Here is a 25,562-nt window from a genome sequence, read left to right as displayed (position 1 = left end):
TTCAGGCGGTGATAAGCTGTGTAAGGGCCGACACGGAATGATTCCCCAGGATATTTCTTTCTCTAACATTGACTCAAGCAACAATAACTATTTCAGTACTCGCATGCACATATAGAGGTATTATGAAACATGGTTTTACGACGCAAATTTAAACGGGACACAGCGAGATACATACGTAATACTCGTAACCAACTAACCCACCTTAGTTCATTGAACACAGATAGAGGTAATGCGCAGCCGTAATATGTCAGCGATACGGCCATTTCCCCATCTTGTTGAGAAAAAAGCGAAGACTTCTAACTACGTACCACTTCAAATGAACCTCGAGTTTCAACCAAGAAATGCCGTTGACAGCGCGCAATTTTCAAACATTTTCAGCACCTTAATTTTCTAATTAAGCTAGCTGCTCCGTTACTGACCATATCGGTTGCAGCGACGATCACAGGCAGTATTTACCGGGCTGATATATCGCGTCAGCACTCGATTTCTAAGTAATGCTTCTATACGCTTGATAAATTATCGGATAAAGATAGCTTTCTCATCTGTCTGACTGATCCGCAGGAAGAGCAGTCAGTGACGGTGCGTCCAAGCAGCGGCAAATGTCGTAGAGCTAAGCCTGGCAGAAACAAAAATGGCTGCCGAAACGAAAACCAGAATTCGTTTATGAATAAAAGCGTATCCTTGTGGCTAAAGCGCCCTTAGGCGTTGATGCACCCACGCTGACGCCTGGTGGCACGTCTCCTCCATCACGACTACCAACGTCGATGACCATGAGCAACCGTCGTGCATATGGAAGCTGCACTACGCTGCACACGCTAGCACAACGCGAAAGACGAAGCACGTAACTGACACACTAATACAACGCGCAAGACAAAGCACGTAACTGAATCGTCACCGAGTCAAATCAGCGCGTACAGCGCGTCGTAATTGCAGCCTCCGCGATCAACTTCAGAAACATTTTCAGAGCTAATTGCGGAGGCCACACTCCGCTGTGCTGAGTACGGTGAACGCCACCTAGGTGGCGTTGGTAGTGCTTCTTGATGCCAGCGTCCCTTCGAATGCTGGCATCGAGGCGTCGTAGTGCTGAGACCACTGAAGCGTTCACTGTCGGTGCGCGTTAGTGTCATAATGCAGTACTTCTCTTTTCTGCTCGTAGGCGGCGGCACCGCCCCGAGCAAGAGCGCGGGTACACGGAGGAGTGTTAGATATATAAGGCGCGTCTGTGTAGCTCTCTGCAAATGCGTTTGTGGCGCAATGGGTTAAACGCTCGGCGATCTATCGTCGCGGACCGAGAGGTCGTGGGTTCGATTTCCAAATGGAGCGTTTTGCTCACCTATCGAGGCCTCGTTTAATGTTCGCAAGGCGGAAAATCGGGCGATCGACCAAAAAGACCTTCTTTTGAAAGAAAAAAAGAATAAAACACGTGATCTGGACGGGGCTTGCTTACGAGTCCACAGCTATTCTTATTTGCTTCAGTTGTCATACGAAGCAGCCTGCATTCGAATCCCATGACGAAACCCACCGAGTGCTCGGTGGTCTTCCAAGTGAGCCTGCGTGCGTCTCCGTTTAAATCTCGTCATACCGGAAACTGAAAGAATATCGCTTGACAAGCAGGGGGATTTCGTAGTGTTGCTATCCGTTCACGGTGCCAGTTTTGAAGGCGTGTGTATTTTTTTTTTTTCTGCGAGTAAAAAAACCTTTCGCAATTCGCATCGTTGCGGCTGCAAGAAGGACTTCGAAGATTGATCGGTGCTTTTCGATCTTTAGAAAACGCACACGCGTTTTCTATAGCGCAGTTGGAAAGGGTCGCATAAGCGTCGAAACCCTTGACGAAAAAAAAGTAGGCTGTAGCTGCTCAGTAGGGATGATCGCACAATTTTGAGGGCGTCTTGAGAAAATAGTCAAAATGCTCACGTAATGGAATAATCGAGAAGAATAAGGGGATCCGAGTGGTTCAATTTTTGTGTTAGTCACAACCATAGGAGAGAGAGAGAAATAAGAGCTATAGGACTAAGCGCGGTTGGCTACCCTGCACGGGGGGAAGGGGAGAAAAATATTAGGAGAAGGAGGGAAAATGCAATGCTGACATCGCGGACGTGTACGTAGTGAAAGTTAGATGTTCTTTATCGCAGACAGTCGCTCAGTTCGGTAGCCTTCAGAAATCGCAGCAGCGCTTTTGTGGCCTTCCGCAGCTTTGGGAATGAGAGGCAATGGTCCTAAGATCTTGTCATGATTCTCTTGTCACGTCATACTTCCGGAGCCAATTGTTGACCTGTGTTGCTTTGATACATTCTTGTTGCCGCCTATTAAACTTATCGTTACGAACTTGACCTTTTAACTTGCCCTTCTCACGTCCCAATCGCTGCGTTAATAAGCACATTGCCTGTAGGACATCATGTATTGTATACATATAACCTTCGTGTGGTTGTACGCCTTCAACATCACGTACACAGTCGCTCATGTGCAACTACGCTCGTGGCAAATGCTTGTCTCAGTAGCAGTGAATAATAGTACAGAGCGCGTGAACTCGAACACTACTGTGAACGCGCCGTGTATAAAGTACGCAGTTGCTAGACGGTATTGTGTTGTCACCGTGACCCGCGAAGTTCATATCGTCATTTCCTGAAATATTTTTCTTTTTTTTTCTAAACACAGAATCAAGAACAAGGGCCTGTCGTTGCCCATGGCTCATTATTAGTGAGACCTGAGTATCGTATGGCAACTTGTTCCTGCCCGTGACTGTTTCCTCTTTAGACGTACAGTGTTTGAAACTTCTGTTTTGTTCGCGTCTTTTTTAATGCGAAGCATTATTCTTTGCCTCATTACAGACGCATAGAGAGGGGGGGGGGGGGAGGAGAGAAATGGGGAGGAAAAGGCTGGTAGGCTAACCGGAAGAGTTACTTGTTTGCTACCCTGCACTGAGGGAAGGGTAAAGAGAAGTGAAAGACGGAAAAATAGTGGCGACATAAAGCAAAGGCGCGAGAGAAAAAAAAATAGAGAAGGTCAATATCATGTATGCCTCGATTCGCTCATGTGTAACTATGCTAGTGTTCAATGCGTCTCTCAGTAGCAGTGTACAGTACGAAGCTCTAAAATTAGGCCACAATCGCTAGCATACTTCTCTCGTGCCAAAGTCAACTAGTTTTTTGAAACTTTTTGGCGCTGGCATCACGGGGTGTCAGTTTCTCGAATTCTGTTCTCATGAAAGATTGATCAGCTCAGCTCGACTTCTGATTCAACCCGCTCGCGTAGAGTTCACTTAGATTGGGCCTACTGACCAGAGGCATTGACCTTTTCAAGCGCTTTTTCCCTGTAACAAAACGCCTCGGCAGAAAATCGCACCTCGCACTACGCTGCACGCTATTGATCTTATAGATCCAGTTACACGCGGCGCCAAGAGATGGAGAGCGTTCGAGGTTCTGAGCCGCTCGCAAAAACCCCCCTCATCTCCAGCGACGGCTCCCCGCAGAGTGTCTTTCTCGTTCGGTTCGCCGGCGATTTCTCCGGGAGAATGGAGAGAAGGACGGCCGCCGCCCAACCGAAGCTGTAGGCTAGCTGCTCCTCGATCCTTATTGCGCCGGCCACCGCGGCCGTATTGCACTTGTATCGGGGCTGTCCTGTAGCCGTCCCGCTCGTGTACTCTTGGGAGGCTTGCGTCAACAACGGTTCTCGGCTTGCGGTTCGCTTGTCACACGCCCTGTGTTCCCCCATTGCCTCTGTATAGCTTTGGTCCTCACCTCCCCCCCCCCCCTCTTCCCCGCCGCACTGTTTTCCCGCCATTTCTGCCACTCTCATTATATTCCCCATCTGCGATGCGCCGCCGTTCTTGTCTCAGCAGAACGGTGCAGCATTGTGGACGCTGTGCCATCATTCGTCAAGTCCGGCAACGAGGCCAATTGGGCTAGCTCGTGCATATTTCGAAGGCTAAGATTACATTACGCGAGTAAAGAGACAGCTCGGGGGAATAAACAGACAGGACAGGGCGCTAACTACGACGCTTCAACCGAACCCGCCACAGTGACTTAGCTGCTACGGCGCTGCGCAGCTAAGCACGAGGGCGCAGGTGCGATTCCCACAGGCAGCGGGAATCTCTCGTTAGAGAATTCGCCACTAGATGGCGTCACCAACGCGGCTGTTCAGGTCAACGTCATCGGTGACCCGGTATTCCTTAAATAGTGATAGTTATACAGGCAGGCTTTACGTGTGGTACGTGGGGCGTCGGCCAGTCGTTCTAGTAGGAGGACATGCCAAGATCGCGATAGTGCGAAAACTTGACGACTGAAGCAGCCTTGTGATTATAGTAGCCGTCGTTAATGAGGTTTAACAACCTGTAAGGTAATGTAACAATCTCTACGTGTTACGCATGGCGAAACAGACAAATGTAGGACTCAGTTTACAAACTTTTCCCAAGAACAGGCCCGCCAGATACCATGGCCTGCTGGCGCAAAGGTCCAAAGATGATGATGATGATGATGATGATGATGATGATGATGATGATGTCCTCAGCACATGGCTCGTATCAAATTCGGGGGATTGGCCAAGAATTGAGCACCTGAACTTTTAGATATGGATTCCGAAACTACAGTTAATGTGTAATTTAGTAATCAGAACAGACAGATTAAAAGGTCCAAAGTAAGCCGTGCCATGTCGTCTTCTCTTCAGTGTCTGCTGTATAGTAGCAATATTTTAGTGTGTGCCTAATCTGTGTTACACCATATTTGTCGTCACCATTATCACAAAAGAAACAAAAAAAATGCGCTAATAGAAGAAACATCTACTCGAGGGCATCTCTCCATGGCAATTATTACTATTTACTATTATTTGTTTTGCAAGCATAAAAACAACCGCATAGACGAGGAAGAGACCTTGCTGGTAACTGTCACCTGGAGGGGCACAACGCCTGCGGCTCTAAAAGAGAAAAGGTACTACATAGAAAAAGAATAGCGAATGAAGCCAGGCAGAGCACGCACAAGTAAGAGCGCTTCTGAAAAAAGTCCCGCATTCTCATTCGCTTTAGTTTAGGCTGCACGAAAAAGAAATGATAAACATGGTCTTTCTATAGCAAAATAAGACAAAGTACACCATTAAGTGTTAAGAGTAACTTATTCTGCTTTTCTCTTACGTGTCAAAACAAATCGGCAATAACCTTCACACGTGGGGTAGCTACGCTGAACCCCCCCCCCCCCCCCCCCCCCGGCATCTGTTCCAAGAAACCAAAAGCACTTGCAATGTTTACGGAACTACTTGGCATAGTAACACTTGAGCAGAAATTCTACATCGGTAGCTTTCACTTCCCTACGGTGGCTACGTTCGCTGCCGCGAAAGAGTTGTCCGTGAGTGTATAGAAGCAAAAAGTACAGACGTCTGCAGTTTGACTGCTCCTGCTCCTCGCTTATCGATAGTTGCGTTTTCTCATTCCTGGTACTTCTCGCTTGAACCGCACCCCTGCTTAAAGGTTGACGCCTCAGCCCGTCAATGACAGATACTTCAAAGTATTCGTTAAGCATTGTTTAAGGTTGTTCGTGCCATTCTGCTCAGTCCAGTAGTTCCCCGCTGTATTCGTCGAATGTGTCGTCCTTTAGCTAGACAGCAAAGCAGACTACGCTGTTGCAGACTTCAGTGTTGTCTTCCCCGAAGATGTCTTCATTGCCACCTATACGGCATGATTGGAACAGGGCTTAAGATGGCGGCTTCCAGGCGAAATTGACAGACTAGCTGTGTACGCCGAGATTTCGAATTTACCCTTATAGGCAAGTTCTACGATCGCTAACAAAGGGGCTTCGTATAAGTAAACGGACCAGAAGGCTACGTTCATACTGCACCTTCGTCTGTTCCCCGCTTCGAGCCTCAATCTTTGTAACGAAACTTTTGAAAACTTGACCACTTCTGTTTATGTTGCCTGTCGGAAGAATTCAGGCATGTAGAAATTGTCATATATATATATATATATATATATATATATATATATATGTGTGTGTGTGTGTGTGTGTGTGTGTGTGTGTGTGTGTGTGTGTGTGTGTGTGTGTGTGTGTGTGTGTGTGTGTGTGTGTGTGTGTGTGTGTGTGTGTGTGTGTGTGTGTGTGTGTGTGTGTGTGTGTGTGTCATAATCACATAAACCTAACAGCCAATATATACATCGGCAACTGTGGTGTGCTCATTTGTCCGATCGCGGCAGCCGACATAGAATGGCCGACTGCACCAGCCAGGCACGACGGCGACTGCTGACCAATTGCGGTAGCTGGTGTGACGACGTTGACCAATCACGAGCGTTTAAAGCAAAAGCCTTTTTCGGATGTTGCAATAAAACGAGTTTTTTCGTGCAGCACTTCGGACAGTAGAACTCGCGTCGTCAAGGCGCACCCACGCCTGCCCTGTCACGAATCGTTCGTGCTATGCTAACAGATACGCGAATCCAGCGGCTTCCCTGATTGGCCGACCCCACCTGTCTCTTCCACAATAGTGCACCGTACTATCTAAACAGATGGTGGGGTACTCTTCCCTTCCACCTGTCCCTGGTTTCGCAGTACTGCCTGGAACTTGTTTCATTGTCTTTATTTTATTGCGATCTCTTTTACGCAATGGCTTCCTTGTTCCCACAACAAATACATATGGCATAGGTTCTCTGACGAAGAAGCGTCAGCCTCATTTTGCTTTTCTACCTTCCTTAGTTCATTCTTCTGTCTTTCGTTCTTTCCTTACTTTTTCTATCTTTATTTATTTCTTCTGTCGCTTTCATGTACACCTTCCGTTGATTCTGAGTGGTGGATCGCGGAGCATTCGTTCGCAGAGATGTTCTTTTCTTCCGGAACACTGGCAGCGGAGATTGCTTATTCGAGGTTGCGATTCCTGCGCCCCGGCCCACCAGGGACCGGGAGAAGAATGCGTATTGGTCGGCAGTGTGATCCGCATTGACGCGTCTTGGTTGTCCCAGCTGTCTCGCCGGCTTGTACAGTTGACACTTTGACTCTGACGGACATTGCACGGGGTCGAAATAAACGTCGTTCGCTCTGTTATAGCCAGTGTGTGGCTCCCCTATCGGCAATCGCCTGCCTGCCAGATGTCAATTTGCATTGCCTTTTTTATTCTGTTATTATCGTTTGGCTCTTGTCTAAGTCGCAACTTGCTGCCTCTGCTATCGTTCACTCGTCGTTCTGAAGCTTGTTACTAAAGCAACAAACTGGTACGTTAGCGAGAGCGGTGATTTAAAGAGCAACTGCAATGAAATGCAGGGCTGGTATACTGTCTAATTTTCTTATAAGCAGCTTCTATAGTTTCTATAGAACACCTAAACTGACCACGCGTGTACCTGGTGGTTAGCAGATGTGACGTAAATTTCTGCATATCACCTCCGAGTTTTTCCAGTGCGCCGCGCAGGGATGCAGTCGCGCGAGCGCCTCCAATAATCTCGCAGATCATGTGAAGGAGCCGCGTTCGGTTCTCAACGTTCTCGGTCATGCGTCACTTCCGGTGAGCGGTAATGCCATCGTTTCCTTTGTCCTCAGTTTCAGTACTAAAAACGCACATTTCTTTTGCTAGGTTTTCGTGACGTGTCAGTTCATATTTCAAGCGCAACATTTTATATCCGCATTATCTGAAACTAGTAATTTACGTGGTACAAAGCTTGATTGCAGCCGGCCCTTAAGTGATATTTAGTAACAAACAGTTACACAAACAGATCTGAAAAGACTTTATTGGTCTGGTTTGTCCGTGTTGCTAACATTGAGCTGTTTTATCTCTGGTCGCAGCGTGGCCGGCGGTTTCCGATGGCTGGCCGAGGGCGCCGTCCGACCTGGGGCGCCCCCTCTAACCCCCGCAGAGGGGGCGGTGACGGGGGGACTCACCACGGCCGCCTACCCGTGTGGCTGCTGCTACTGCTGCTGCCACTGCATCTCGCCTCACTCGTCGCCACGCAGAGGTACGAACGTTTCAAAAGTGGTGTTCGAAAGTACGAACTTCTTTTAGAATCAAATTGAATACGAATATTCGGAAAACTCTGGCTTTCACTTATCGAATAAAGCACTGTATACATTCCCGTTAAAAGAAAGAAATGCGGAACGCATAGCTTGAGTGCAAACTGCGAAGTTCAGTGAAGCATACTTTTGCCTGAATTGATACAGGGTGTGGATGCAAGTATAATTGCAAAGTGCTGCGAAAAAAAATAATAACGCTATTCATCGCATTACCTCGAAAAAGGCTTCTTCTCCATCTTGGCTCAGTATATTTTCGGTGGAGATCAACTAACGGCACATATTTGAGGCAACCTTGGAGGGCTCTTTTCTTTCTTTCTTTTTATTTTACCCGATAAGCATTATAACAGCCGTTCTTATCACTCATTACTCGACCAGGAACGAATATACTGCCGAAATCATGAATCGAATATGATCCGAATCACAACGACAATTCGATTCGTGCTCGAAATTTCATAGATTCGCACACCCATACCTAATTTGGACAATATTGAGGATGCATTATTTGCGCCTTCCGGTCATAACATGCATTTGCTTCTCGTAGCCGCGGAAAGCTCGGAAAAAAAGCGAGGCCTATCATTGAATACGAGAACTAACGAGATCTGCTGACATTCATCGGCCCAAATCGCGTTTCACTTAGTACTTCTGCAGGGAACGTTGTCTCAATACTTGTCAGGTGACCCCCCCCCTCCACCCCCCCCCACCCCTTTCGCCTTCTCCCGTTAAAATTATTTCAATTGTGGGGTTTTACATGCAAAAACCACAATCTGATTATGAGGTACGCCGCAGTGGGGGACCGGCACCTGAGGCTATTTAACGTGCACCTAAATCTAAGTGCACGACCGTTCTCGCATTTCATGCCCATCTAAATGCGGCCGCCGCCGACACCGGGATCGAACCCGGCCCCTCGAGCGTGGCAGTACAACGTCATAACCGATCAGCTATCGCTGCTGCCGGGTTCTTCCCTTAGCTAGTCAGCTTCGGTCACACGGGCAGTGAGTTCGTCTCCTTACGGCAAAGGCTTGGGGCAGTTAAGAATAGTAATTACTTCAATTGTGTGGTTTAGAGTCCCGAACCTGACCTATAATTGTGAGGTATGCGCCCTGGTGGAGGACTCCGAGTTAAATTTTACCACTTTAACGTGCACCCGAAGCCCAGTTGCATTCCATCCCCATCGGAATGCAGCCGCTCCGGACCAAAATCAAATCCGCGATATTTGTTCATCAGCAGAACGCGAGAGCCTCTCAGTAATTCGGCAAAGTAGCGGAGAGGCGCGGGAGTGACGGTGCATCTTTGAACGACGGAAAACAGCCTATATACACGCAGAAACTGAGACAGACGCAGAGACGCCGCCAATGCGTTGTGTTGAAATCCCCGCCTCTGTTCCCCTTTTCGAAATTGCGCCGTGTGTCGTTCGCGAAATCTCAGTATACACGGTTCCTGTCCGGGGGTGCAACTTGGGATTCATTTGGAAACTGCCTTGCAATAGCGCTAGCCCGGCGACACGCAAAAGGATAACTGTCGGTGAGTAATTGAAACGGTGACGAGTTCAAACAATGGCCTCGCCGGCGACGCCTCAAATTGGGATGCAATATGGGGTAATTGGATTCAACCGTCAAGATTAAGCCCGAAACTTTTCCATCGATGCGAGTTAGTGACGGTAAATCCAGGTGGCAGCATTAGAGAGTCGCGAAGAATGAAATTAATGATAGAATGAAAATCATGTATAACATACCTGATTAACTCAAGCAGACTTAGTGACTATTTGTCACCGCCCCGTTTCAAAGGGGATGCCAATTAATCATCATACGGACATTGAAACATTCAACTTCGTAGCCTAGGCCGGCGCCAAGTGTTCCACCCGCATTATTGAGGAGGACTTAGATCATTTAATTTGCATGTGTAGTCGTTTTAGATCGTCAATGACTGTTTTGAGGAAAGCTTTACAGATGGGACATAACACCTGACTTCAGCTGAGAGACGTTCTTAGTCCATGACAATGCCCGTGATGTCAACTACGCCCCACTGAAGCCCTTCTATCACTCCTGCGTGGTACAAGCCTCTAATAGGACTCTGTAAATAACTATTCTGTTAGTGCATGTTGCTCGCCTGTATGTGTTTGTCATAAGTACGCTTTATTTTTGTTTTTATCTCACTGCATTTTTCATTGCTGACCACTTCATCTCGAGTAACATGCAAGACCTGTGGAATAGGCTAAACTATCCAGATATGATTTTCTCTCTCTTCCTAGAACTGTGTAAGAACATGTCATGGAAAATTCTTTTTTTTTTTGTAAACGGCTGTGTATTGTATCTGTAGTGTTTGCGACACTTATTTGATAATGTGCCATGTTGATTATGACGCGTTGTGTATCTGTACTGCATCGGTAGATTTGGGGCATTTATAATGTGTCATTTCATGATGTATTTCTTTTATGTTTGTTAAGTTTTGTGATGCACTTCCCTGTCCCCCATGTGAAAAACAGTAGCCGGCACTAACTGTTGGAGCCAACATCTCCGTATTTATTCATCTCAGTAACAAAAAAACAAAGAAAAAAGGCGCGTAAAACGGGGGACAGATTAAACGAGGAAGACAGGACATGTGTGCCTACTATAGCCGAGCAAAGTGCCTCGCGTGTTGTGCACCGCATTACCCTGTCCTAACAAGAGTAACAGGAAGTTCACAAGAAGATGGAGAGTCGAACGATCAACAGGGGTCAAACAAAAAAATTGGAGGACGCTTAAGCTCCACCTTTAAGAGTAGAACGCGATAGCGTTATCGAGACCCGTTCGCTTCGCATCGTTCGCATCCGGCAGGTAGGCTTCATTCACTGCAACACTGAACGTGAGAAAGCCAGCTTACAAAGACCAATCTTACACCAATCTCCTTAAAGTCGGCTTCACTTTTAAACAGAAATGCATTGCTGGATAGACGTTTTTCGAGGTGCAATGTAAGTGGTCTTATAATAAAATGCGAAATCCCTAGCACCTTTTTTATAATTTAATAATTGTTTGCTATTGCCCCGACGCACGCACGTGTCCAAACGAATTAGCAGGCAAAGTCCCAATTTGACCTGCCTTAGGGTGCCTACATGCCACGCCGTTTTAAAACGGCGTTGCATGTAGGCTCCCTAACCTGCCTAGGATGCGAGTGCCATCTGGATATCATTTTCGCAAGTAAAGTACCCGAACGCGCGGCTTTAGGTCTGGTAGAAATGCTGGAAAAGGAGTTTGTGTTTGAGTTTCGTAATAGCAGAATTAGGTTTTCTCGTACATTCAAATTGCAATACGACGCCGATTGGTAACGAATCCGACGCCGAATCCGACGCCGTATGGTAAAGTCGTACTTTACCATTTTTTTTTTTGGGGGGGGGGGGGGGGGGGGGGGGGAATTCACTGTGAGAAATCCAATTTTTGTTGACCAAAACCTTGCACCACGTGGAGGGCCTTGCGCTGTCGGGGTGGTTGAGGTGGTGGTTGGGGATGATTTTTCTCCGCCACCCGCCGACATCGCACGCCGACGCCGGTTGCCGACGCCGGATTGTCTGCGACACGGGGTCCTTAACGCTATCGCGTTAAAATACGTACAGGAGACATTTCCACAAGACGACTTGTCTTCGTCCTGACGAAGACGAGTCTCCTTGTCGAAGTGTTGGACCCAAAAACAAGTATTTTTTAAGCACTGTTGATCGTTCTCCTGCTCTCTGACTTCAGGGTTTAAAACAGTAGCAAACATGTTGTAGGGGTGAGCGTTGTGGACCACACACTGTAATCTCGGACAATTGTGATAAGTGATCCTGTACGTTTGCGAAACAGGTGACGCACCTGTGAGCTCATCTGTAGACGGAACCTGAACTTACCTTGTGTTTATACATGCCATTGATTGAGCATGGGAAGTATCAATAGGTGAGAGTCACAAAGTATATACATCATCGGGTATAAGCGGCAGGAACAAACCTGAAGAAAACTCTCCGGTGCAGTGTTGTTATATTTATTAATGCGAAAGCATCAACTGGCTCATTTAGCGATAAAGCAGGCGTCTGTAACAGCGAAACTGCAACTAAATTCCCATTGGCTGTGACGTCACGTCACGTGCGCGCCTCGACGGAGCGGAATTCAATGGGACATTAATGCTTTCGCATTCGCTACTCATAAGAAGTGCATAGGTGTCCTCGGATTTTTTAGTTTCCCTGTCATATCTTTTCCGCGCGTTTCTTTCTTTCTTTCTTTCTTTGTTATTGATTCCTTTCACTTTTGCTGTATAGCATAGAGAAATGAGGTAGCCGAGGTACCTCATACTTTAATATCTCTCCACAAAAACCCATATAAAACAGCAAATAACAGAACAGAGGTTGTTACCATGGCTGCCTGTCGACTATACTCCCTTTTCGCGTAGCCATAATATGCATATGCGAAACCTAGGCCAGTTATACTGTCCCGCATTCTGCCTACAGCAGCTCTACGGCTACGGCGGGAGTTTCCCCGCCTGCCTCGGGGGCTCTCCTGCGGCGGCGGCAGCAGGCGCAGCCCATCTTCCACATTGGCGCCGTGGTGAACCCTCCGGACAGCACCAGTTACTTCGCGCAAGCCATAGAGGACGCCGTTGCCGAACACGGCATCACCCTCTACGCACAGACGGTCCACATGAACTCAAACCCCATACGCATAGCACAGAGCGTCTGCGAAAACCTCATCTCTTCACAGGTAAGTCCTCGTGCCCGAACACGGCTTCCTCCGTACAGACTTATATCGTTAGCAAACAGCTTTCGAGCGAGTTTTTAACACCTAGTGTTCCTCGAAGGGACCGGAGTAACAAGGAAAGGGTTGCTACGCCTGTTGATTGCCCTTCTCCGAGACGTTGAGCTGGTCAACTGCTTGGTGACGCATTAGTGTGACGTGCCTTTCGTATTGACCTGTCGGTTCCGCAAACTCGCGCCAGCGGGTAGGAAGAGATGGAAGAAGAGGAAGTCGGGATATACCGCCTTGTTCGGTCCACAGTTGTGTCTCTCATGACCGTGAGAATAAAGTAGCGAATTTTCTTAACTTCGCCTAGTAGTCTACAGTTACTGGTGACCAGGACGTGATTTCAACGCGCAACCTTCTGATGTATGTGTATGCCTACAGTATCCCACACCAGTGTTAACCACGCATCAGATGCTCGGGCTGCACAACTGCTGACCAAGCATGCAAACCTGATTACGCGTGATGCAAAACTACCGCCACTACCGCCAGCTTAGCAAAAAGCTGCTTAAGTTAGAGAATGCCTCTTACCAGCTGTGACTCATTTGCATGAGCCCGGGTGCACTCTTCTTCATAGTTTCAAATACCGCGATGTTGGCGGTTTGAGCCAATCAAAGAGGCCGTAGCAGCTTTGGGAGTCGACAATATGGCGACATTTGACAGTGCCGAGTGTAGTGCCGCGGTGGTAGTCGTCGTCAGCGTACCCCGCGAGCCGTTCAGCACTCTAGGAAATGTTTGCACAGTTTGAGGCTGATCTTGTCCCCATACAACATTCGTTGTCTATCTTGCGTGCCTTTTCTTTCTTTAGAGTGTTGTGGCAGCGGATTACTGGTGGCGCCACCTGGTAGCACAGAGCTCAACCAAACACAGAGCTAATATTGCAGTAGCCAAGGGTATTCTACTTCGCTGCTGGTGTTAATTATCGGCAGCGACGTAAATGGTGAACACGGTGCCTTTTTACATGTTCTTTTTTTTTCTAGAAGAACACTCGTGGAACAAGAAAAACGTGTCTATAAGGTATTGTGGTTAGATGAAGCGCCACAATGTGCCACTGCCAGCATCCGGTAACACGGTATTACGTAAAAGGCGATTGCGTAAACCGGAATACCGGACACGTTGAAAGTCTATCTTAACTCTGCGCACCCGGTAATTAAAGGCATGCGCGTTATCAGCGTGGCATAGCATTGGCGGGAAAGTTGCGAGCGCAGAGTTTGCAAGAAAGGAAACCCAAGCAAAGACAGGTGACGATTTTTGCTTGGGAACAAGATACGTCCCAAATGGCATAATTTTTTTTGTTGGGGGGGGGGGGTGAACTTATAAAGCTGGTGGTAGTGACGGTGGTGCAACAGGCGGGGTTAGCCTGATGTGCTCGGCCGGCAACTGTTCCACATAGTTAACACGGATGTTTCACCTAAAGTTCGTCAACTCTGTGTCTAGGAGGAAAGAAAACAGGTGAGCAGCTTGTACTAAATGTTCGTGTCTGAGCCTGCTTCACAAAAGTCGAAGTACAGCAGTCTATTGATTTGCTGTGAGTGTTCAATCTTGTTATATGTACTTGTGTGTAGCCATATAGTTCAGTCCTGTCGTGTACGAAAACTCACTTTCGTACATGTTCTCAGATTCTTTTGAGTACTTTATTTGCGTAGTTGTGTAGGTCTGTGAACGTTCTTGCGGTAAAAGCACATGCTTCTACAGTAATTAAAAGGAAGCTAGCGAAAATAATGCGTTAAAAAGATAACAAAAACTGCGCCCTCGTCTGCGCGTCTGTGTTGTTCGTTAGTTTTGTTAAACCCTTTGTCCTTGTCTACGTCTTCATCATCACATGTTTCACATGTTTCATCATCGCATGTTTGACATGTGAACACAGACAACCAACTATAAACCTTGAGCTACCATCTTCAAACTTCGCCTTTCAACCTCGTCTATTTCAACAGTTTCAACAGAAACTATTTCCACCACAGTGTGTGCACTTTGAGTATCGGCTGTGTACTTTAATTCCCGACAGCATACGCTTCTGAAGTACTGCGCCCGTACAAAAAGCACTTCAAACTTCATCAAGTTTGAATGTCCCGTCATACAGGCCTCTTCAAGATCCTCCTCATTGCCTTTTATTTCTGTCTTCTATGTTTTTGTTCGCTTGGACAGCGGAGATCTTTTGGTGAAATAGTAGCTTGTTTAATAAACACTATCCTCTTTCTTGCTTCATGCGAACGTTTTCAAGAATCTGGATCGTCGGAAAGACATTAGTAACACTGCCAAAGTAGAATGACCTCGTGAGAGCCTTGCCTATCTACATGTTTATCCTCTTTTTGAGTGATGACTCTTGTGTCTCTAAATGAAACTAATAGTTAAGAATACTCAGCTCAAATATAAACGTTGGGTACATTAAAAAGTCCCTCTCTATCTCGTTTCGATGTAAATGAAACAACAGTATGCTAACAATACATGTTTTATTAATGTTATTGTTTTCTCTAACGCACATGACACATACTGAATTGTTTTACTGTAGAAGCATCATGCTATAGCAGAAGAAGAAAAAAGTAAAGTCGAGTGTCCTTTTTTTACATTTAAGGTAACCTGTTTCATAATAGAAACTCTTAACTTATCTCCTTTGTAAGAAGGTTTTATGCAAGCTTGCAGAACCCCACCAGTGAACTCAAGGAGCATGTTGTTTTGCCCATTTATAGGTGTTTGCTGTCGTGATCAGTCACCCAGTGTCCGGCGAACTGTCTCCCGCCGCAGTATCGTATACGTGCGGCTTCTACAACGTACCTGTCATCGGCATCAGCTCCAGGCACAGCTCCCTCTCCGACAAAGTGAGTGAGTGAGTGAGTGAGTGAGTGAGTGAGTGAGTGAGTGAGTGAGTGAGTGAGTGAGTGAGTGAGTGAGTGAGTGAGTGAGTGAGTGAGTGAGTGAGTGAGTGAGTGAGTGAGTGAGTGAGTGAGTGAGTGAGTGAGTGAGTGAGTGAGTGAGTGAGTGAGTGAGTGAGTGAGTGAGTGAGTGAGTGAGTGAGTGAGTGAGTGAGTGAGTGCGACAGCGAGCGAGCGAGTGGAGTGCAGTGGAGTCCAGTGGACTGGACTGTAAAACAGCATAAAGGCGGTATGTGGTGATAAAGCTTGTTGGACCAATAATAATAGAATAGGTAATGCCCGGGTGCCGTATTTCTCTTGACCTGATAATTGCTTTCTTATGGTCTCTAAAAATGTCCGCAAAAGCACACTCTGGCGCTACTGTCTACGGGAGTTGTAAGTACGGCCGTTCATCCAGCCTAGAAGTGGCGTGCAATAAACGTATTTGCGTGCCTAATCCTTATAGTTTGAAATGGCTCTCTGACGTTGTAAATTGGCAATCTTTAGCAGCGCATTTTCATCCCACGTAAATTCGACCATTTGCAATGATTACGCATCTGCACGAAGAACTAATTGCTGCACTAAAAAAACTATGAATGCTTGGAAATTTAAAAAAAAGCGTGATAATTAACGACACAAGAACGTTTGAAGCTACAAGCGCGAAGAGTAGATACATCCACGCAGTATACATCATTCCGATGGTAGTTTAGGCATCGCAGCGGCGGAGTTTTGTCTAGTAATTTTTATAAGAAAGTCAAGCCTGTTCATGGACACTTTCGGGCAAAGTGTGATCCACGTGCACGTATCGAAGTCGCTTATACGACTTCAGTTCCTGGCGTCACATTTCCCGAGCTCTAACCTTGAGCTCTGCCCGGAGTTAACAAAACGTTACGCTAGGGTTGTGACGACGAGGCGTTGTTTCAGGTTCTGTTGAACTGTTCTTGCCCACTGTACCAGAACCTGCACCGGACGTTCCTGCGCACGGTGCCACCGTACTCTCAGCAGGCCGATGTGTGGGTGGAGCTGCTGCAGTTCCTCAAGTACCGCTGCGTGGTCTTCATCCACAGCTCGGACAACGACGGCCGCGCCACGCTGGGACGATTCCAGAACAAAGCCGAACCCCAGGGCATCAAGGTATACGCGAGGAATGGATGGATATCCGGATGAATGGATGGATGGATATTATGAGTGTCCTCCTTAAAACGGGGTGGTGGCGGATGCCACCTATAGCTCGTCACCATTAGCTTTCCTCTGCATCTATTTCCGGTCTGTGGTACCCACGGTTCGTGTTCACAAACCGTACATGTCTCCCGAAATTTGCGCGCTGCTCTCAAATTTCGGAGGCCTATGGACGGCCTTCGAGATTTCAGAGCGGCGTGCAAATCTTGGAGGCCATAAACCGTAGATCCTCATTCGTAAGCAGTGCCACAGGTTGTTCAATGACCCTAGAACTGGCAGAGCGCACAAGGCGCACTGCGAAGCGACAAACTTATGCTACGCGCATAGGTCGGCAGTGTGGGAGAAAGCTCACTCACCATAATTTTTTGCAGGCCCCGCACTCACTCACGTTCACGCTCACCTGCACTCACACACCCTGGCACTCACTAGCACTCGCACTCACCTACACTCATACCCCTGTCAAGCGGGCAAGTTAAGGGCACTTACGGGGAGGGCACTTCGGTACCTTGAGTGACACTTTAGGCTACGCGGTTCTAAACGGGAAAACTGAGTGCACTCGCAGCAAAAAAAATGGCGACAGACTACGAGCGCGTTTTGTGAAAACGTAGATTAAAACAAAAGTACTTCTAAAAAGTGATTGTCTTACATTATATCGTTAATTAAAACAAACTTAATCTTTGTTTTTTCAACAAAAAACGAAAATATTTGTTATTTAAGAGTGTGGCAAGTCAATGCTGGCCAAGAAAAATGCCTAGCCAATCCAGAACGACATAGCGGCGTGCGACGACGCGGCATTTCATCCTGCTCGAACAGAATATGAACGCGTTTTAGGCTATTATTTGTGCGCAAGAGCTGTTCAACCACTAAAATGAACTTCTGTGTCCTTTTTTTATGCATTACATTTTATACCATTGAAACCGCTGGCGACGAGGCTACACACTCGGCCAGCAAAGTGCGTTCCGTGAACGCACTTCGACCGGAGTACACTCTGCAGCGAGTGACACTCCGCTTGCGACGTTTAGATTGGGCAAAGTGCACTTAAACCGAGTGACACTCTCCGTAAGTGCACTTAACTTGCCCGCTTGACAGGGGTATCACACTCACTAGCATCACTCGCACACGCACTCACCTGCACTCACACACACTGGCATTCACTCTCACTCACCTGCAACCACACTCACTGGCACTCACTGGCACTCGCACTCACGTCTTTGAAATGAGTGCGAGTGAGTGTGAGTGAGTGCACTCATGAGTGAGTGCGCCGACCTATGGCTACGCGCGCCCCAGTGACAGGGGCCGACCAATCACGATAAAAAAACTGCCACTTCGGCATTACGGAATCTGTGTCGGCCGCTGTGATCCCGTTGGGATGGAAGTTTAAGCGATGCTTAAATGCGGGAGCAAACCGCATCACCCTCCGTAGTACTTATGCAAAGACAGGTGTTGAGTATAGCAAAAGTCCCAAGCGAAAGTCCCCACATTTATCTCTGGGGACTTCTCCGGGTCGGGCGAATACGAGAAAGAAATTCTCGCACTCATGCTCGCACTCCATGCCGCCATTTTTGAAACAGAGCGTAGCCAGACTTTCGCTCAGTTTCCGCCAACTACGCCCTAAAATAATAGAAGTTTTTTTGGGAAGGTGGTGCCATTTAATAGTGCAGCACCTACACCAAAGTGATGAAATGACCGCCGCTTATCCGTGGTGCTCAGCAGACGTAAGGAAATCTCTGGATGAGTGACACTCGTCGCTGGCATATTTTGGAGGAAACGCCTGGGCGAGTGAGACTAATCCTTGACGCAGGAAAGTGTTAATCTATTTTTCAAAGTTACCTTATTTCCCAAAAGAATGCGCTGTTAGCGTGTACACAGTGGATATATAAATATCCTCGTCAATATAGCATGTAGTTGACGAGTGCTACTTCTTTCAGTCCGTCAATAGAATCTGAGTGCACGGCCAATCTGTTTATGACAATTTGCATTTTCTTCCTGTTTTCCTGGTTTCAGCTCGAACGAGTCATCGAATACGAACCAGGCATCACCGACATTACGCAAGAATTGGAAGAAACCAAGGAAATTCACTGCCGTGTGTTTGTGCTCTACGCAACGTGAGTTTGCTACGCTGAGCAACTTATATGCGATGTGGTATAGTAGTAGTAAAGTAAGGGATATTCGAAATTATAACGTGGGAAAAATTGAGGAAGCCGTAAAATATGGACGCAGCATGAAATCAGTAAGAAGAAAACTAGGCATAGGACAAGGCAAGATGTATGCACTGAAAGATAAGCATGGTAATATCATCAGCAATTTCGATGACATAGTAAAAGCAGCAGAAGAATTCTATACTGACCTGTACAGTAGCCAAAACAGCCAAGCTTCTTCCATTCGAAATAGTGATGAACCGGATACAGAAGCTCCTTCTATAACTAGCGATGAAGTTAGAAGGGCCTTGAAAGATATGACCAGGGGAAAAGCGCCTGGAGAAGATGGAATAACAGTAGATTTAATCAAAGATGGAGGAGATATCATGCTTGAAAAGCTTGCGGCCCTTTATACGCAATGCCTCACAACTTCAAGTGTACCAGAGAGCTGGAAGAACGCCAACATTATACTTATCCATAAGAAGGGAGACGTTAAAGAATTGAAGAATTACAGACCCATTAGCTTGCTTTCAGTATTGTATAAAATATTCACCAAGATAATTTCCAATAGAATCAGGACAACACTTGACTTCAGTCAACCAAGAGAACAGGCTGGCTTCAGGAAGGGGTATTCTACGATGGACCATATCCATGCCATCAATCAGGTAATCGAGAAATCTGCGGAGTACAATCAACCTCTCTATATGGCTTTCATAGATTATGAAAAGGCATTCGATTCAGTAGAGATATCAGCAGTCATAGAGGCATTGCGTAATCAAGGAGTGGAGGAGGCATACGTGAATATCTTGGCAAATATCTACAAGGATTCCACAGCTACCTTGGTTCTCCACAAGAAAAGTAGAAAGATACCTATCAAGAAAGGGGTCAGGCAAGGAGACACAATCTCTCCAATGCTATTCACTGCATGCTTAGAAGAAGTATTCAAGCTCTTAGACTGGGAAGGATTAGGAGTGAGGATCGATGGCGAATATCTCAGCAACCTTCGGTTTGCAGATGACATTGTCCTATTGAGCAACAATGGAGAGGAATTACAACAAATGATTGAGGACCTTCATCGAGAAAGTGCAAGAATTGGGTTGAAGATGAATATGCAGAAGACAAAGATAATGTTCAATAGCCTGGCAAGGGAACAAGAATTCAGGATCGCCCGTCAGCCTCTAGAATCTGTAAAGGAATATGTTTATCTAGGTCAATTACTCACAGGGGACCCTGATCATGAGAAAGAAATTTACAGAAGAATAAAATTGGGTTGGAGTGCATACGGCAGGCATTGCCAAATCCTGACTGGGAGCTTACCACTGTCGTTGAAAAGAAAAGTGTACAATCATTGCATTCTACCGGTGCTAACATACGGGGCAGAAACTTGGAGGTTAACAAAGAAGCTCGAGAACAAGTTAAGGACCGCACAAAGATCAATGGAACGAAAAATCTTAGGAGTAACGTTAAGAGACAGGAAGAGAGCGGTGTGGATCAGAGAACAAACGGGAGTAGACGATATTCTAGTTGACATTAAGCGGAAGAAATGGAGCTGGGCAGGCCATGTAATGCGTAGGATGGATAACCGGTGGACCATTAGGGTTACAGAATGGATACCAAGAGAAGGGAAGCGCAGTCGAGGACGGCAGAAAGTCAGGTGGGATGATGAGGTTAGGAAATTCGCAGGCGCAAGTTGGAATACGCTAGCGCAAGACAGGGGTAATCGGAGATCGCAGGGAGAGGCCTTCGTCCTGCAATGGACATAAGTATAAGCTGATGATGATGATGATGATGATGATGATGATGATGATGATGATAGTAGTAGCAATATATCGAGGAAAAAAAGGAGGGCGAGGGGGATGGCACTTCCTCTCTGTTTTAGGCGGCGTTCCAACGCCGCCGGCGTTGCGCCGGCGTTGGAACGGAGAACACGCTGGGCTGGTGGTGACTATACGTACAACTGTGGCTGCTGTTAAGGGATCGGTGGTATTCCTAAATAAACGCATCACTGTTTTGATCATCCAAATATAATCTCAGGGAGGGAGCAGCCTACCTAATTAAAAAGATGGAAGGCAATTCCTGCTGACCACACCGTAACTGAGTAACTGATCTGCTTGAACCAGCGGAACCGAAGTCCTCGACATTTAGTAACGACTATGAAGCCAACAGAAAATAGAGCAAAGGAACGTATAAGGTAACTGAACTCTCCTTCTAATTGCAATGAACAAATATAATCCTTTGTTTATGATATCTTACGATAAGCTTCTTATTCTTAATGATGACTGATAAAGCTTTATTAAAATGTAGATGGTGAATAGCTGAAATAACAATGGAAGAAAAAAACAACTTCCCGCTGGTGGTAACCGAACCCACGTCCACCGCCATTTCCCTCATTCGCAGTTTAGCCCTCATTACTAAATAATGTCACAATGCATTTAAAAAAAGGACAGTTAATTGCTTTCGTTGGCTTCATTCTCTGTCGGCTTCATGTAATATAGCTGCTGACACCTCAATGGTGGCCTGCATGGGGAAGAAAGGAACAGGAAGAAAGGATAAAAGCTACTTTTAGATAATACACTGACATTTTTAATACCTTATTCACGTAATACACGCAGTTCCCCGAGTAAGAAAAATGTTCACAGTTACAGTATTACTGTGTCTGCGTAGGGTACGTGTGGTACATCCGCTCAAATCATCAGTGTCACCAATTCGATACATGAACGATATCACCAAAATAACTCGCTGTCTTAATTCAAAAGGGCACCAATGTTTCGTTGCTTCGTGCGCTTATACTTCGATCATCAGCTTGTCTGCAGCGTAGGTAATGTATCTAAACATCCCGTATAGTTCGAATGATGTAAGCGGTATTCATGGCGCTGGTCCGAAGCATGAATGGATATATGATTCAGAATGAGGAGTATCAAAGGTCGGCAGATCAGATATATCTGCAAGGACAGTAAACTCGCGTTATTCTTTTTTTTTTCGTTACCTTCATGAACACAGCCCTAATGCCTGAAAATATACGGGGTGTTTCACTTAACTTGCTTGGGCCAAACGTTAAAAATATGCAGATGCTACGTAGCTGGACAGAACAAAGGTAATGTTGTCTGCTGTCGCTCGGAGTTACTCAGATTATTTTTGCATTCCGCCTAATTAGATAACTAGTCATAATTAATTAATTAACTTCTCAATTATTATAAATAAATGAAGAGTGTCAGTGATAAAATTGTAGAGCAACATGAGAAACTGCCGATACAGCTTTCTGTTGCTCAATATGTGCTGCATAAAAGTGTTTTCCCGAGCGTGAAAGATGCCCGTGAATACACACAAAGTACCTCGAGCCACCAGTCGTGCGGCAATTTTGCATGTGTTCGCGGGCTTCTTTCACGCTCGGAAAAACACTTTATGTAGCACGTATTGAGCAACAGAAAGCTGTTTAAGGAGTTCTTCATGTTGCTCCACAATTTTCGTATTGACACTTTTCATCTAATTAAAATAATTGAGAAGTTGATTAAGTAATTAGGACTAATTATCTAATTAGGCGGTATGCAAAAAATAACCTGAGTACCTCCAAGTGACGGCAAACAACATTACATTTATTTTGTCTAGCTGCGTAGTATTTGCATATTTTTGAAGTTTGGCCCAAGTTAAGTGAAGCACCCTAGTACACCATGGTCTGCCCGCAAGGAAGTACACGAATTGATAGCCTTCCCACTATTCCCCTGTGTGTTCCAGTGCAGAAGATGCGACGGGAATATATTCCGAAGTGGCCTTTTTGAACATGACAAGTCCAGGCTATGTCTGGATTGTGTCCGAACAAGCCCTCAGAGCACCAAATGTGCCTGACGGTAAGTCTTCTTCTGTGTTTTACACTAAGCAATCACTTGGCAACGGCTTTCGAAATTGCAATAAAAATACGAGATGTCTAATATCGAATGTTCTTAATGATTGCGTTTTTCTAGAAAATCACTCTAGAACAGTACTACGTACACTTCTGTTTCGCTTAATTCGTTCCATATTCTGCGCCTTCAGCGCTGTGTCCTGTATTTTTGTTTGTTTTGTATATATATATATATATATATATATATATATATATTTGCCTGCTTGAGCAGGGATGCAATTACTAAGTACCCTCCCAACAACTTTGCACTCTTAAAGGTGTCAGCCTGTCCCATCGCTAACACCTTCACATTCAACGCTGTCAAAAAAAAGTAATTGTACGCAACAGCTAATTTAAAGTACACCTGCGGCGGAAGAAGCCATTGTTGTAAATTGTCTAATAATTATCACCACCCGTTGCGCATTTAAATATGTAACACCAGAAGTGTACAACGGTAGCTGTCAAACTTGACTTCATGCAGTTTTCGCGGTGTCTGTCGCAGCTATTATGATGTTCACTTGGCACAAAAGGTCGCTGAAACGGAAAGCTCCACCTGTCCTCATCGCTCATTCGATGTGGCCCCTCAGCGATGAGCATGTTAGACATGCAACAAACAAATGCTCTTAGAGAGGGTAGAACTTATTTACTACATACGGTCGTTGCTCGCAATTAGTGACACTGGTTGTATTTAGCGCAGCACTGATGAGCTATCATAAATAGAGAAATAGTTGCATGCTGTTGTTTCTTTATGTCTGTCTTTCTTTCTTGTTAATGCGATCGCGAAACAGACGAGGATCGCACGTACAATCCGCTCTCTTCATGGCGCTCAATTCTTTCCGTTCCTGTGAACCTTGTTTTATACCATAAGCATACATTTAATCACGAATAGAAAACACTAATAGAAAATAACGAATCAGAACGGCCGTTACCCGTAACTACATTGTAGTGCGATGTGTAATGGTTCTGTAACCAGTTTCTAAGCCAGTTTGTAGTGTACGTTCAGGAGTACGCATTAAGCCGCCGCTACTAATGCAAGGTGAACCTGGAAGCGGAACGACACATTGGAGTAGTATCGGCACTGCTCGCGCTTTAATTTATGCTCATAGTGCCTAAAGCCCCTCCATACACGCTTCCGCCTAACCAGGTTAAGTACCACCAACCTGCCATCTTCCTCCGTGCTCTTCTTTCACTCATCCCGTCAGCTTCCGGCATCAGGCGGCACTTACGTCATCGCAACTTCTGGTTCCGAGCGGAATCGACGTGGACGATGAAAGACACAACACTACCTCCGCGTCTTTGCAAGCGCTTGATACCTGTTACACTGAATACCAACATGGCTGAACGTCAATACTTGTTAAGTACTCCTGGTAGCCACTCGACCACTGCGTGGAGATGCGAGCGTGCAACGGCTGTAAAAGCGAAAATCCGGGAAGCGGAACTGGCGGAGCGGGACCGATGTGTGCCGGCGAATCAGGGAACAGCGGCGCACATCAATGATTGGCGCTACTTAGCAAAAGCGGCAGTGGCGCGTGGATGGATGGACTTTGTTAGCACCAGAGTCATTTCATACTTTCGAGGAACCTCTTTTGAGCATTCTCTTTAAGGACTCTGATAGCACCTAGCGTAGATGTACGTCCATGGACAGTGTAAAGCTATGTGATTGGTAGCCCAGCGGGCGACATCCTGCGGCGGCGTCCTTAAACAAAAGCGTGCCAATAGACCTCCGAGATCGGTCGGCTATTTGCGTTCACGTAAAATTACATTCGAAAAATGAAAGACCTAGACGACACTATTGCATGAATGAGAAAGTAACAAAAACACACATGACGTCACATCACATGAATGCACTCAGAGTTTAGACATTAAGTCACATAAAACTCTCCAAAATGTATGTCATATAAATACGCACACTAAAGCAGGGCATGAATCAATTGCATGAAATTAGGCACAGCAAGTAACATAGGATCAGGGCGAAGAAAACAGGCACTATTAGCTTACGACAGATGTGTAGTTGTAATACGGCCTTGTGTCATAAATCTGTTGGCCATTTTTTTTTTTTTCGCTTTCATTTCAGGTGTGCTGGGGCTAGAACTAGTAAACGCATCCGACGAGAGAGCCCACATACGGGACAGTGTTCAGGTGATAGCTCTAGCCCTGAAAGAACTCCAGAAGGACCCCAACATGACTCAGCCGAACATTAGCTGCAGCATGCTTGGAAACTCCTGGGAGTCTGGACTCAAGCTTGTGAGGTGCGCTTCGAACCATATTTCTTCCATTAGAAACTATCGAGCTGTATAATCGAAACTCTTAGTCCACTTTATTCGCAATGTTATTATGCAAAATTCTTTGGAATAGACAGATAAAGTTTAATGGCTGGAGATATATAATAATGCTAAATGCAGTCGCTGCTTGCGGTCAGCACTTTAGTCCGATGAGTGAGATAAGACTTTCTTGTCATGTAGTATCAGCTCTCCCCCTTCCCCTCGCACTTTTTTCAGAACTAATAAACAATGCGTGATCAAAAAGTAAGAAATCAAAGTAAAAATCAATAATATGAAAAGCGTACGCAAATAACGATGCAGTTTTCACTGAAATTGAGATAAATAAAGACAGCGTTTTTATTGCGATAGCAACTATATGAACACTGCAGGCGCGTTTTTGCCGTCGTACGAAGTCCAAGGCCGATAACACCGTCGCCAAGCGCCGTATGCTGCATGTGCGAGTGAAAACGTGCGAGGGGAGCCGACGATCGCGGCTGAATCTCACGCGCGCAAGGGAGGAAACTGGGAAGGAAGCGCGATGTCTTCCGTCAC

General features: G+C 46.1%; 1 protein-coding gene across 1 annotated transcript in view; it reads left to right on the top strand.

The window, feature by feature from the left end:
• The window catches only part of LOC119463337 (glutamate [NMDA] receptor subunit 1-like), a 168,163-nt gene that overhangs the window by 115,587 nt on the left and 27,014 nt on the right, over positions 1-25,562 (top strand). The window contains 7 exon segments of the mRNA XM_049656667.1: positions 7,746-7,915; positions 12,421-12,670; positions 15,394-15,522; positions 16,513-16,689; positions 18,739-18,839; positions 22,605-22,717; positions 24,824-24,998. Of these exon segments, the coding sequence (XP_049512624.1) occupies positions 7,764-7,915; positions 12,421-12,670; positions 15,394-15,522; positions 16,513-16,689; positions 18,739-18,839; positions 22,605-22,717; positions 24,824-24,998 (1,097 nt within the window). The 5' untranslated portion in view covers positions 7,746-7,763.

This window comes from Dermacentor silvarum, chromosome 9 (assembly GCF_013339745.2).
Source record: "Dermacentor silvarum isolate Dsil-2018 chromosome 9, BIME_Dsil_1.4, whole genome shotgun sequence".
Classification (NCBI taxonomy): domain Eukaryota; kingdom Metazoa; phylum Arthropoda; class Arachnida; order Ixodida; family Ixodidae; genus Dermacentor; species Dermacentor silvarum.
This window is presented reverse-complemented; position numbering and strand designations above follow the sequence as displayed.